Source organism: Melospiza melodia, chromosome 5 (assembly GCF_035770615.1).
Source record: "Melospiza melodia melodia isolate bMelMel2 chromosome 5, bMelMel2.pri, whole genome shotgun sequence".
NCBI lineage: Eukaryota > Metazoa > Chordata > Aves > Passeriformes > Passerellidae > Melospiza > Melospiza melodia.
The window spans coordinates 76101425-76114754 of record NC_086198.1 but is presented as its reverse complement, the minus strand read 5'-3'; the positions used below and the strand labels follow the sequence as shown (position 1 = coordinate 76114754).

The 13330-nt window shown below is 37.2% G+C and overlaps 1 protein-coding gene across 3 annotated transcripts in view; it reads left to right on the top strand.

Moving 5' to 3' along the window:
- The window catches only part of HTT (huntingtin), an 81104-nt gene that overhangs the window by 14835 nt on the left and 52939 nt on the right, over positions 1-13330 (top strand). The window contains exons 9-21 of one of the 3 annotated variants that reach the window (XM_063157463.1): positions 105-309; positions 1150-1197; positions 4452-4532; positions 4890-5398; positions 7055-7178; positions 7454-7572; positions 8456-8567; positions 9090-9230; positions 9886-10044; positions 10137-10234; positions 11681-11820; positions 12636-12699; positions 13103-13203. In XM_063157463.1, the coding sequence (XP_063013533.1) occupies positions 105-309; positions 1150-1197; positions 4452-4532; positions 4890-5398; positions 7055-7178; positions 7454-7572; positions 8456-8567; positions 9090-9230; positions 9886-10044; positions 10137-10234; positions 11681-11820; positions 12636-12699; positions 13103-13203 (1901 nt within the window). The remainder of the gene's footprint in view (positions 1-104; positions 310-1149; positions 1198-4451; positions 4533-4889; positions 5399-7054; positions 7179-7453; positions 7573-8455; positions 8568-9089; positions 9231-9885; positions 10045-10136; positions 10235-11680; positions 11821-12635; positions 12700-13102; positions 13204-13330) is intronic. The other 2 variants (XM_063157465.1, XM_063157466.1) reach the window with 2 other exon arrangements.

Sequence of the window (13330 nt, the reverse complement as noted above, 5' to 3'; positions counted from 1 at the left end):
GTGTTATTCTTAATTCATTGCTGAAATTTGATGTTGTATAGGATAACACACGTAATATGGTCTGTCTTCATAGAGACTTACTCCAATACTCTGCTGGCTTTCAGGTTTATGAACTGACTCTGCACTATACCCAGCATCAGGACCATAATGTTGTGACTGGAGCTTTAGAATTGCTGCAGCAGCTCTTTAGAACTCCCCCCCCTGAACTGCTCCATGCCCTGACTGCCTGTGGGGGCATTGCTCAGGTCAGTGTATCCAAAGATGAACCTGCCAGCAGGAGCCGCAGCGGGAGCATTGTGGAACTCATAGGTGAGCTCTGCTCTTGGCAGTTGGAGTACGAGGAAATGAGCATACATCATCAGCTCTAGTTCTCAATGTTAGTAAAGCATGAGGGTTAAATGAAATTCCTTCCCTCCTTTTAAGTGGGTATACATTCATTTATTCATTACAAACTTCTGAGGGTTTTTTTACAGTTTGTGTTGATGATTTTTTTTTTTGTTACACAAAGCAAGTTTAATATGCTGACTTTTTTTAACCTCACAAAATGAATGTTCTTACCAATCATCTGACAACTGTGATTCATAAAAGCAGATCTAATCAGAGTTTGTATTAACTGAGAGCTCCTTGCTGAATACCAAAACCAGCATGAAATTAAAGCATGACTTAAGCTTATCCTTAACTATTAAAATCAGCTTTCTTGTCTGTGGAGTGCATGTTCTTGAAATTCTCTTTAACTGCTACATACCTGTTTCAAAAGAATCAGTCTCTGATTGGGTTTTTGTAAGGAGTCTGTATTGAACTAATGGGTCAGCCAATATTGCTGCTTCTGGAAGGTAAATTGTTAGCTGGAAGCAATCATAGCATGGAAATTTAGAACACATTTTTGAAAGCAAACTACACACAAGTGGCACAGAATATTAAAAGTAATTTGGTGTCAAATGATCAAAAAACCTCAGACTTCAAAAGCAACAAGTTTGCTATTTCTTCCTGGCTTTGGTTTTTGTTTTTGTTTTGGTTTTGTGGGTTTTTTGTTTTGCTTTGTTGGCTTTTTTTTGTTTTGTTTTGTTTTCCACTTGTGGCTATTAGAATTCCTTCATGATTTCATTAGCTCTGTCTTTGCCCTGATGTGTTACTTTCTGTGATTTGCAGCTGGAGGGGGGTCTTCATGCAGCCCTGTTCTTGCAAGAAAGCATAAAGGTGATTATTTTTGAAAACCAATCTTTAATTGCATTCCTTCCTGATTTTTTTGGGGTTGTTTTTTTCCCCCTCCCCACTTCATTGTCTTGCTGAACTTGGGTCTTCATTCACAATTGCCTGTGTTATCAGCTGAGCTTAATCATTATAAATAGTGAAAAGATTCTGATGCAATATCTGATATTGCAATCAAGATATTCTACAATAATATAAAGCAGTATAATTTTATTTTTACTGTAGTTCACTGTCAAAGTTATGTTGATGATTATGATGCAGTTTTAACTACTTAAGAGCACATGGAAAAATAATCTCTCTGAACAGGGCATTCTTCTTTTTCATGGTAATACTTAACCATTAATATAACTTGCTAAACAGTTAACTTTCCTGGTTTTGTTAGGCCTGATTTTTCTCTGCAATTCACTAATGCATGTGTATGTTTGCATGCTTCAATATGATGTTTTTTTAATTTCTTTTTCTGTTCTTGATGATTATACATTTTTGTGTTGCCTGTGTAGATTTTCTTTCTTCAATAGGTTGTTCATGTAGCAGGATTTTAAAGAATACAGTTTGCTCTGAAGTAGTCTTTTCCCAGTTTGTGCATGACAGTACTTAATATTTAGTTGTATGTTTTGATTTAAACCAGTCTTATCACTATGACAGACTCAGTCTAGGTACAGGGGTGTAACACTTTCATCACCTGAGTTAGATGAGCAAAATGCTGCAGTGAAACTGTGTGAGTGTAGTGTAGTCACTGCAAGAATTCATAAGCAAGAGATGTGCAATGCTGAAGAGAAAAACTTCAAGGAAAAGTAGATTAAAACTAAGTGAGATTATATAAACTGGAAGCACCATTACAGCTTATACTTTTTCCAAATATGTCCTTTGCAAGGAATCGCATTAACCACTCTTCAATCACTACTTTACATTTTGGTATACTCTTAAAGCATACAGATAAGATTATTTAAGCGTTCCTAAATAACCTCATCTGTATGCTTTAAGAGTGTACAAAAATATAAATTATAATAACTGCATCTGTAAGCACCATCATTTCTAGTTTAGAAAGGTCATATTGAAAGAATGGGTATCTGAAAGTAGATATTGCTGCAGCATTCAAAGGTGAGACAGAATGCAACAAATCAGAATAACTACATATATCACATGTAAATAAAAAATAGTAAATTGTCCTTTAGGATCTTTGTCTTGTTGGTAGTCTTCAGTGTAATTTTGAAGTATTAATAATACAGTAAATTCAATTAAAGTACTTATTAAAATACTAATCTTTCACTTGGTGAGAAAACGTGTATGAGTCATCAGCTTTCATCCTTTTTCAAGATTATGGCATGAAGATTTTGAGGTCTAAACACTGGCATAAACAATTTGAAGATATCCCTTCACAGTTTTGTGCTTTGTACAGGTTTATTTTCAAATTGTGAATTGTTCATTTCCTGTTGCTCTCCATTGTAGAAAAGAGGGAAAATCCAAGCCTATTTCCACTTCCTTCTTGAAGTCATTCTGCAGTCATACAGAGTAGTGGGCAATGGATGGGACTTCTCAAGCTGTAATGCTCCTTTGTGCGTAGAGGTGTGAAGTGAGGCTGATCTACAGAATTCTGTTTCACATCTTTGCAATCTTGCTGCATCAGATCAACTTCAGTTCTGAGCAGCTGGCCTGCATTGGTTCATTTTTGTTTCAACTTCAGAAGTTTATTTGCAAAAAAGGCTGAAAATTCCTTTTGATATCAAAGCCTATGTTTTGAAAGCAACTTAACTGGATTTTTTTCTTGTCAAATAGAGGAAAAGTATCCTGCTGTGTGTGTTATATACTCATTAATACATTTAAGCATACAAAACCTAATGTGCCTAATGACTGGTTTTCAGTGTTCTTATTCTTTCACTTACTTTTAGAGGTGGACAGCCATGGAAAGCAGAAGAACATCCTGGTTTGTTTCAGTGAAATGGATGTAAATGTGCAAAATAATAGAGAAAAATATATTATATTTTGTGCTTTTTGTTGGGAACTCCTAGCAGGATTTTACTCATTCATTCATAGGAGTGTGTAGTTCTCCATTACTGTCATTTTACATGGAAGGTATATGGAAATGCCATGTTTACTTTTCTGCCTTACTTACAGTTTTGAGTATCATAAATCATGCTTTTCAGAGGAAGGGAATTCTGCAGTGGTACTGCTATGTATTAAAGCAGTGGAGAAAAATTAATACAAAAACCCACAAAATACAAAAGTGTATTAATGCTTTTTTTCACCCAGTTAACTTGAATAAGATACAAAGATACTCACCCAGAGTTTTCCAAACATTAGTTTCTTGCATTCTGAAACTTAGACTACCAGTGCAGCTTGGTAGTCTAAGCAAAATCCTTCTCAGAGCACTTGGTGTGAGTCCCTCCGTCTCAGCAAGGGACTTGCAACCTGTAGAAGGATGAGCTTAGCAGCTCCCTCTGCACTCCCTGTGCTGTCCCAGGGACAGATTTGCAGTGCAGTTGTGTCCTTGGTTGCCTTCCAGGCAGTGTGCATCTGCAGGTATCTTTCTCTTTCCACTGCCTGTAACATAAGTAGATAATGCTCTGTGAGTAAGAGATGTGGTGGTTGGGTTATGTTAGAAGTGGTTCTCAAGTTTCTTATGGCAAAAGCATCTCTGAAGATTTTTGCCTTAGTAATCGTTAGCTCTCCATGGTTGTCCATGGTTCATCACCCTCTCCCACCTGTGTTGCCTTGTGCTTCTACTCTGCACTGCTCTTCCCCCTGGGCTTTTTCTGTACTGTCATCTTTGGAGTTCTGAGCAGCCTTTGATAATTTTTATAGCCTTAAGGAGGAAGAGGTCATTTATTCTATTACTTGTGGTGCATTAATGCCTTTTAGAGTTGAGGGCAGACATCCAGATGCTAGATATCCAGTCCTTAGGAATAGCACATACTTGATGAAATTAGTGGGATCCTAAATGTTGTCCACAAAAATAAGCTAGAAGTAATAAGATTGTAGGTTGTTTCCTGAATGGTTGCACTGGTAAATAAAATTGCTTAACTCTGTTTTCTTGTCACTGTTGCCTCTTTCTTTCCTGATGAATTAGTGAGGGACTGGATGTGCACTTTATTCATTCCTTTCACCTGTTACCCCTCATAGCTATGAAAAATTATTTGGATAAACTTACTAAAAATAGATTTCACATCTGACTTCAGCTGTTCAACATTTCAAACTGACTATAATTTTTGACAACTAAAGGTATTTCTTGTATCACTTCTCAGGTAAAGTACTTCTTGGTGAAGAAGAAGGCTTGGATGATGATTCTGAAACCCGATCTGATGTCAGCTCTGCATCATTTGCAGGTACCTGCCATTCTCTTTAGCAGTGCAGTCAGCAAATACATTCTGTTATTGCTCTATGCAAAATGTCCAAGTGATGTGTTATGGTGGTAAGGAAGTTTTTGGGCATTCAAAAGACATGGTAAACAAAAACCATAAATACTGTGGAGTGTAAAACATAAGGAAATTGAGTGCATTCTTTTTTTAAAGAGATGGGGTGGAATCTTTCTAAGATGCCTGTTTTCCTACCTGTAGTTTTAACTGTTCCATTACACACTTTCCTTAGCCTAGTTTAAGATGTGGTTTAGCCTGCGTTTTCATGTCAAGAGTGAAACACAAATTCAAGCACTGGGCTGACTGATAAATGCCTGTGTTTTGCAGCTTCTGTGAAGGGTGAGATAACCAGTGAGCTGGCTTCTTCATCAGGAGTGTCGACAGCTGGCTCGGTGGGGAGCTCAGCTGCGGACGCCACGGGCCACGACATCATCACGGAGCAGCCGCGCTCGCAGCACACGCTGCAGTCGGAGCCCGTGGAGCTGCCCAGCTGTGAGCTGGCCAGTGCAGCTGCTGAAGGGGAGGAGGAGGAAATGCTCAGTCGAAGCTCCAGCCAGATCAGTGCTGTCCAGTCAGATGCCACTATGGATTTGAATGATGGCACGCAGGCTTCCTCACCAATTAGTGATAGCTCTCAGACCACTACAGAAGGTCCAGACTCTGCTGTAACCCCTTCAGACAGCTCTGAAATTGTAAGTGTGCAGCGGGCAGAGGGGGGATCTCCTTCTACTGAGGGGCCCGACATATCTCAGAGCTCTTCCATGGAGGGCCCAGACTTGGATTCGTCTCCTTACTCGTCTTCTACTTTTCAATCCTCAGCTAGTAACAGTGGAAAGGTCAGCAGCTCACACCTCTATTGGAGAGCTTGACCTCCTTTTAACACTTTCACTTCAGCAGTAATCAAAAAGCTACAGAGCTGGAATCAGTGTGTTCTCTGGGTAGGTCATGTGAAGGCATTACAGATGTCGCTCACTGGAAGAATGGCAATTATCAAAGTCTTGCCATAAATATCTTCTCTTAATAGTATATCCTTAATTTTGTATATATATATATTAATAATTGTTTTGGTGCAGGAGGGTTAATGGAAGTGTTAAAGGGTGAGCAGTTTTTTTGGAATGATAAAGAAATATTTTTGGAGCACAATGCTTCACGCTGCCTTCTGCCTGTGCTTTTACACTTGGCAGCACGAACTCTTTTTTTTGACTTTTTATTCCATCTTAAGGATTTCTCCTATAATGGGCAAATGCTGCATGATTTACAAATGTAGCAGTTACATATCTAATAAACACCTGAAATGTGCATACACTAAATCTATTTTAAGACATTTGTCTCTCTTGGGCAAGTGTATTGTGAGGTAATAATAAAAACACAAAAATACAATTACTGGGAACCAGAGGAGAAAATTCAAAAGGGCAAAAATTTAGAACAAGTTAAGAGCTTTTCAAACGTATCAAACTTTTGGCTCTCGTTTTCTGATAGTAATTTGGATGAGTAGTAGTCCCTTAGCACTATAAAAAATAGTAAATTTATAATCATGCTAAGAAAATACTTCTGCAAGTGTGAGAATTCAAGAACCAAAGGGGTGATGATAATTGCTCTCTGAATTAAATGAAGGCAGTGCAGAGGCCAAAGTGAGCAGGCATTTATTGACAAGATGTGTTTATTGGCATGACGTGTTTATGCAAATTCTTGTCAGTTGGCATACTGTTTACAAGCAGTAATTATGTGTAAAATTATCCATTCATAATTGAGACTAAGTGGTTGTCCAAATTACTGACATGCAAGCTTTTTAATGAACAATTTCCAGGTGCTTTTAAAAACAGGAAGTAACTGAAGAAGTGTCCTGTTTTCTGATAAAATTAGTGAAATTGGTTTTTTTACTTTACTGTAATTGATCATTATGATTAACTTTTATGGTTATTTTTTCATATACCTACTGCCTATATATTGCCTTGGTTCCAAGGGTCAAACTCTTTTCCAGATGAGTCCATTTTAGTAGTCTCTGGTTTTGAGTGAAGAAATTGAAATACTTTAAACTTCTTTGTCCTTTCTTGTCCTACACAGTGTGTTCTCGGTTTGATTTCACATATCCAGGACAAGTGAGGTTATGGGGGATTTTAACTGCAAGGGCTAACTTCAGTTTGTGGCAGTAAAGGTGTTGGTTGTGATTTGTAACTGCTGAGAGAGAAACATTTGTGATGAGGGAGCAATGGGAGCTGCAGGGGAGCAGTGGACTGAGTTTTACTTGGTTCCTGTTGGTAGCCAAGCTCATAGCTCAGCTGAGAGACTCTCCAGTGGAACTATGGCCTCCAATAGCCCCAGAGCTGCAGGAGGAGGGGAAGTGCTTTGGGGCTTACATGCAGCTGGGCACTAATATTTATCAGGCTCATGTTTGCTTTCAGACTATTTGTAGATTACTAACACTGCATGTTTCAAATTTAATGCTTTGTGTAAAGATAAATTATTTTAAGCCCTGTCCTTGCACTGTATAGGTTTTGGAGGGTGCTGAAGGACAGTATTCTGGAATGCAAATTGGGCAGCTGCAGGATGAGGAAGATGAAGCTGCAAATATTCTCCAAGATGATTCGTCAGAGTCCTTCAGAAATTCTTCTCTTGGTATGTGGATAAATACAGGGGTGGGCCAGACTGGGGACACCATTAGACAGGTGTTCAGGTGCATCTGCACTTCAGGGGAGTGAAGACTCATTTAATGGATATGAAAAACAAATAACTAGATGGATACATGCGATAAGGAATATATTTCAACACTTGTGATCAATTACTTGTTTTGATCACTGCTAATTTGTTTTTCATGTTTGTATAATTAGTGTAATCAAAGTGCTTTTAGTTTGCATCTGAAATGGTATTTCATGAATTGTCTTTTTCTAAAGCTCTTCAACAGTCTCACCTGCTGAAAACCATGAGCCATAGCAGACAGCCCTCTGATAGCAGCGTGGATCGATTTACATCCAAAGAGGATGCAGTAGATGCTGGTGAACACGAGAACAAGGTGAGAAGTCGTCACAGTGGTCAGATTTAAAGTTCAAAACAATGAAATTTTTAAAAAATTAAATTACAGTTATGATGAAGTGGTAAATGTGGGAAGCATGTATATATGATGTACCTTGTTATAGGTCAAAGTAACTCAGGTTGTGTAGGGAATCTTGAGTTACAGCCTGAATTTCATTTAACATAAGGTGAATACAAAAGTATTGATATCTTAAATGCAATCACCAGCAAAGCCATACTAGAACACCCTGCTGAAACACAAACCCTTTTTTTTCTGTGCATTAGTAGGCTAGACTGATACTTTCTTACTTGAAATATCTTTGTGCTGATTGCTGCCTGTGTAGGTAACTTTATGATCTCCTAAGAGGTTAGTCTTTGAGCCTGGTGCCATTCTAACTACAAGTTACTCATTTCCTCTTTACATTTTTCTGACTTTATCTTTGGACCTTGTTCTGAGCTGGGGTGAAAGTTTCATTTGTGGAAGGCAGAATTAGATCAGCTTGGACTATTGGGGAATTCTAAATGTGAAACTACAGAAAACAACTTAGAAATAATGAAGTTTCCAAAGTTTGATGGCAACAAATGCTTTAGCATGCTCTTCACATGCAAACAGCAAGTCTAGATAGTTTAGAAAAATCTACAATAAAATATTTCTGTAATAAAATTGAACCAGTTCTGATACAAGCTATAAGCTTCTCCAAAGCATTGCACTTTGAGGCCTTTTTTTGAATATATATTAAACTACATATGAATGTTATATATTCATTTTATATTAAACCTTTAGACATTTGAGGATGTACAGTATTTCTAAATCTTGTGCTAATATTTTTTTCAAGTGAAGATAAATTTTTCTCTGTATAAACGCTGTGATTTGCCTTCAATAGCCCTCCAGGGTAAAGGGGGACATCGGGCACTACACTGACAGAGACTGTGCTCCTTTGGTGCACTGCGTCAGGCTGCTGTCGGCCTCCTTCCTGCTCACTGGGGACAAAGGAGGTATGCTTGTCTTTGAGCTTCATTGGTTCTCTGCACAAAGGTGGAAATGTGATCACTTTGCTCTGTCTTGGTTTTGATGTCGCTTTATTAGAAATATTGGATGTTTTTCTGTGGCAGTCCCTAAGCACCACATTTCCATTTTTTAAAAATACATCCAATACATACATTCCTGTCGTGGTATATGACTGATTTAAGGTGTTTGTTCATTTTTCCCTTTTCTAAACTCTTACTTGCCCACATGCCCATGTAATGTATTGTTTTTTGAAGGAGGTGAGCTGGGAGTATGTTATGGCTGGCTGTATTTGAGTATTTCAAGTATATTTCAAACACAGCTCATTTGAGAAAAGCAAATAGCTCATATATCACTGCTGCTGCTGACAAACTGCAACTGCTTGCTCTGCCTTCATGTTTTTCTACAGGCTAAGCTATTTTATTTTATATAATGTTACTAATTAAATTTAAAATTAAATTCAGCAACCTTTAAATACCTTCCTTTTAATAATTTTTGTTTCTTCCCTGCAGCTGTAGTTCCTGATAGAGATGTGAGAGTCAGTGTAAAAGCCTTGGCAGTAAGTTGTGTTGGAGCAGCTGTTGCACTTCACCCTGAGTCTTTCTTCAGTAAACTGTATAAAACACCTCTGGAGGCAATGGGAGAAGAGTATGGTATGTTGCAGTTCACATATCCCATTTTAATAGTGTTGTTTGGGTTTTCAAATAAGTGAGGCAGCATCTACCCTGAAAGCTCCAAACCCAATTTGGTGTTTGTGGACAAATATTGCACAAATTGGATTGAATGTGCTGTGCCTGTGATGAGGTATATTTTTTGTAGCAAAATTTAAGTTTCAGTGGATGATCTTGTAGAGCTTCTGACAAGTTGAAGCTGTTTTGAAACAATGAGTATGTGGAAGGGGTTGTTTATTTTACAAATGTTTTCTTCTGATTTAATTTAGTCCATCTTACAGATTGTTTCTAAGTCATTAGGTTCACTTTTACAAATGAATCCCAGGGACCTGGAGTGTGCAGCTGGTTTGATACATTGACCAAAATGCTTCTTTTTTTTCCCTGGAGCATTTTGTGTACAGTTGAAATAAATGGTTAGTTTTTTTATATAGGTGATGATTGGTCTGAATGGTGTGATTGATCTGTAGATTGCATGCACAGAAAGGGATCTCAAGAGGGGAGAGCTATGGTGGGCAAGTTTTGGATGTGCTGATGTTGATTGTCTAATAGTTGAGACCTCCACTGTAACATTTTTATGAATCAGTAAAGTCTAATACTAGTGTTTTTAAAATAAAGTAGTTGTAACTTATTTTCTTAGAGGAGCAATATGTGTCGGACGTTCTGAACTATATTGACCATGGGGATCCCCAGATCAGAGGAGCTACTGCCATTCTCTGTGGAACAATTGTCAACTCCATTCTAATTAAATCCCGCTTCGATGTGGAAAAATGGCTAATAAATGTCAGAAGCTCAACAGGTAACAATTTATTTTATGGGTATCTTTTTGTCTTTTAATCTAAGATTGCAATGTTTCATTGCTCAAAATTATTTTTTTTCTTCTTTTTTTAGGAAATCTCTTTTCCTTAATAGACTGCATACCTCTGTTACAGAAAACATTGAAAGATGAGTCCTCTGTTACATGCAAACTGGCTTGTACAGCTGTGAGGGTAAGCAGTAGGAATTTATTTGCAGCACACAGATCACAAGGTTGTGATTCATTTCTGGGATGCTGCTATGTGCAGATGTCTAAACATCCAGCATAAACTGATTTCTTCCTGAAGAACTTTAATTGGCACTGAAAATAATTATGTGGTTAGATCATTGTAATCTAATAATTTTGTTTCTCATGAGAAATGTACTGATATGAGCTTTAATGTTACATTAACCAAGAGTAGGATGAGTGCATTAAATAGAAAGGCTATCTAGGCTAAACAGGGGAGTGTGAACATATAACACCTGGCTGTAGCCTGTGTTTGGAGAATAAAAACTAAATGTGAGAAATGACAACTAAAATAGTGATTATTTTCTGAAACAGTAATTTTTAAAAGTGGAAAAGTGTCACAAAACAAGCGGTTAAAATTGGGTGAAAGATCCCTCAGGCAATTGTTAAAACAGAGATGACAGCTGAATTGGCGAGTGGAATTTAGAGGATATGAATTTTATTTATTGAATAAAATCTGTGGAAAGTGTTTGATAAAAAAGCAGAGGGGTGAAGGAGTGAGATTTCTTTGAGAGTTTTTCCAATAAAGTAGAACACAGACAAATCAGAGACTTAAGAACCTGTGAGGCAAAGCATAAATTTGAGTAAAACATGCACAGTTTGTGTATGGGAATTATGGTTTTATATGCAAAGAGGAGGGGCTTGTGATACAGCTGGGGGAAGGAAATCCAGGTAAATGCTGGCTTTTTTTTTTACCTTCTGTTCAGCAATCTTCATGTTTGTGTGTAGTGTTTAATGTGTGACTACACTTGTCATAATGGCTTTTCAGAAGACCACTGGAATTGTTCAGTTCAGGCAACTTAGTACTACTAGTCAACTTTAGCTCTTGCTTTTTCTCAGTATACAGTATGGTGTGACATTTTGGCAGAAATGTTCTAAGCCTGTTTGGTTGTTAATCCTCAAAGAAGGTGGTACATTTTGTGTAGTTAAATAAGACATGGAAATGTGGAGTTCTATAACTTTTTCTAAAGGTCACACATTATGCCTATAGTTGAACATCCAGATATGGAGATATGACTTTATCCAAGATGTTGGAAACGAGAACCAGGTGTCTCAAAGTACCCTGTGGAAATTGGGAGACTGTTTTTGAACAGATGACAATATAGTGTTTGTGGTGTTTAAGCCTTGTGAGTCCTCCTTTAGAGGATTGCCCTCTGATCTGTGTGGCCTGCATTCCTCTCCAGAGGTTAATTTTATCAGCAGGTTTTAGCAGTTCACATAGAGATGGTTTTCTGGCCTTGTAGGGTACCTAGCTCTGGTGCTTATCCTAGCTCTTATGAAATAATTTTTTCAAGTATTCTAAAGAAAACAGGGTTTTTTTTTTGATGACTTTCATTCTGCTTTTCAGAGAACCTCTTCTGTAATATAACTGAAAGTTGTTTTTTCTTCTCAGCATTGCATCATGAGCTTATGCAGTAGCAGTTACAGTGAGCTAGGTTTGCAATTGATTGTTGACCTCCTTGCTCTGAAGAACAGCTCCTATTGGCTTGTAAGGACAGAACTTCTGGAAACACTTGCAGAGGTAGATTTTCGGTGAGTGTTCCTATTTTTCCCTGGGTGTGGTAGCTGAAGTGCAGGGAAGTACAGGAAACTGAAACTGTAATGGCACAATTTCTTCTGAAGCATTAATGAGTTTCATAAAACTAATTCAGATCGGTCAATCCTGTATGAATTCCTTTGTAAAGTTACCACTGACTGCACAACCAAGCCCAATCCTAGTAACACTGTATTGAAGTTTATTGTTCATTAGTCTGTTGTATCAAGTCTTCTCTAAATGTGTGATCAGAGAGGGACCACATCATTTGGAATCCAACTTAGTTTTTCCATCCAGTTTTATGTGTTTTTTAAAGAGAAAGTCCCTGACATGTACTCTGTTATCAGCTCTCTGTAGTCACTCAGTTTCTTTTAATACTGAAATAAATGTGACTTGTTCTTTTTCTTGCATTCTCTCATCCTGTATTGATTCTTCCAAGTTGAAAGACAGAAGATGTTTATATGAAAATTCTTAGTCGTACAAAAGTGGACTCCTTGTGAATAGTGATGTTTGGAATGTGTTACTGTCTTTTCAAACTAGTCTGATGATTCTGTGCATGGGAAAAAATACAATTAAAATCATGGTCTTTAAATAACGGGTTTTTTAAATGGAAGGACTGTTTTTCTTCAGTTACACTAGCCAGTTAGTAGGCTAGCAAATAACTTACCTTTTCTAAAGCTTGCAAAAAGTGTTTACTATTTACATTTTCCCTATAGTGGTTTAAAAAAAAAAAAAAAAAAGAACCCTCAGAGCAGTGAAGGGAGGAATAACACACAATGTTCACTAATGTACTATAAATTCTATTTTGTGATAGGCTAGTCAACTTCTTGGAAGGAAAAACTGAGAGCTTGCACAGAGGTATTCATCATTATACTGGTGTAAGTAAATTATTTAATCAGTATATTGTGTTTCTGGATTAAGGTACCAGTGCAATGTCATCACTTTGTTTTTAAATTCTGTCAACACGGATGGACTCTGTGTTTTTTGTGTAAATAATTCACATTCTAAAACTTACTACAATTGGGAATACATTTACTATGGTGATTCAGATATCTTTGTTTTCTCTGGTCTGTTTGTGTGTTTTGTAGCTTGTTCTCTTTAAACTTAAAAAAAAATTGACATTTGTGTAGTCAGAGAATGTGGTTGACAATGTTAAGGTGAAGATGGTCTTGCAGGCTTGTATGACAGTTGAAATCTCACTTGTGAACTCTCCTTTCACAATAAGGTCAAATGATGAAAATGGTCAGTGAATTTTATTTACTGTGCTCATTTATTTTCTAGCTATTAAAGCTTCAGGAGAGAGTACTTGAAAATGTTGTAATAAGTCTACTTGGAGATGAGGATCCAAGAGTGAGACATGTGGCTGCAGCTTCATTAACGAGGTACATGTGACATTTTCATTTATAGGAAAAGAAAAAGTAGTTTAGGAAGATACTTGCATATTGGTGTATACCTATAACTAAAATAATCACTTGGGTGTTTTTAAAATACATATATATATATCTATAT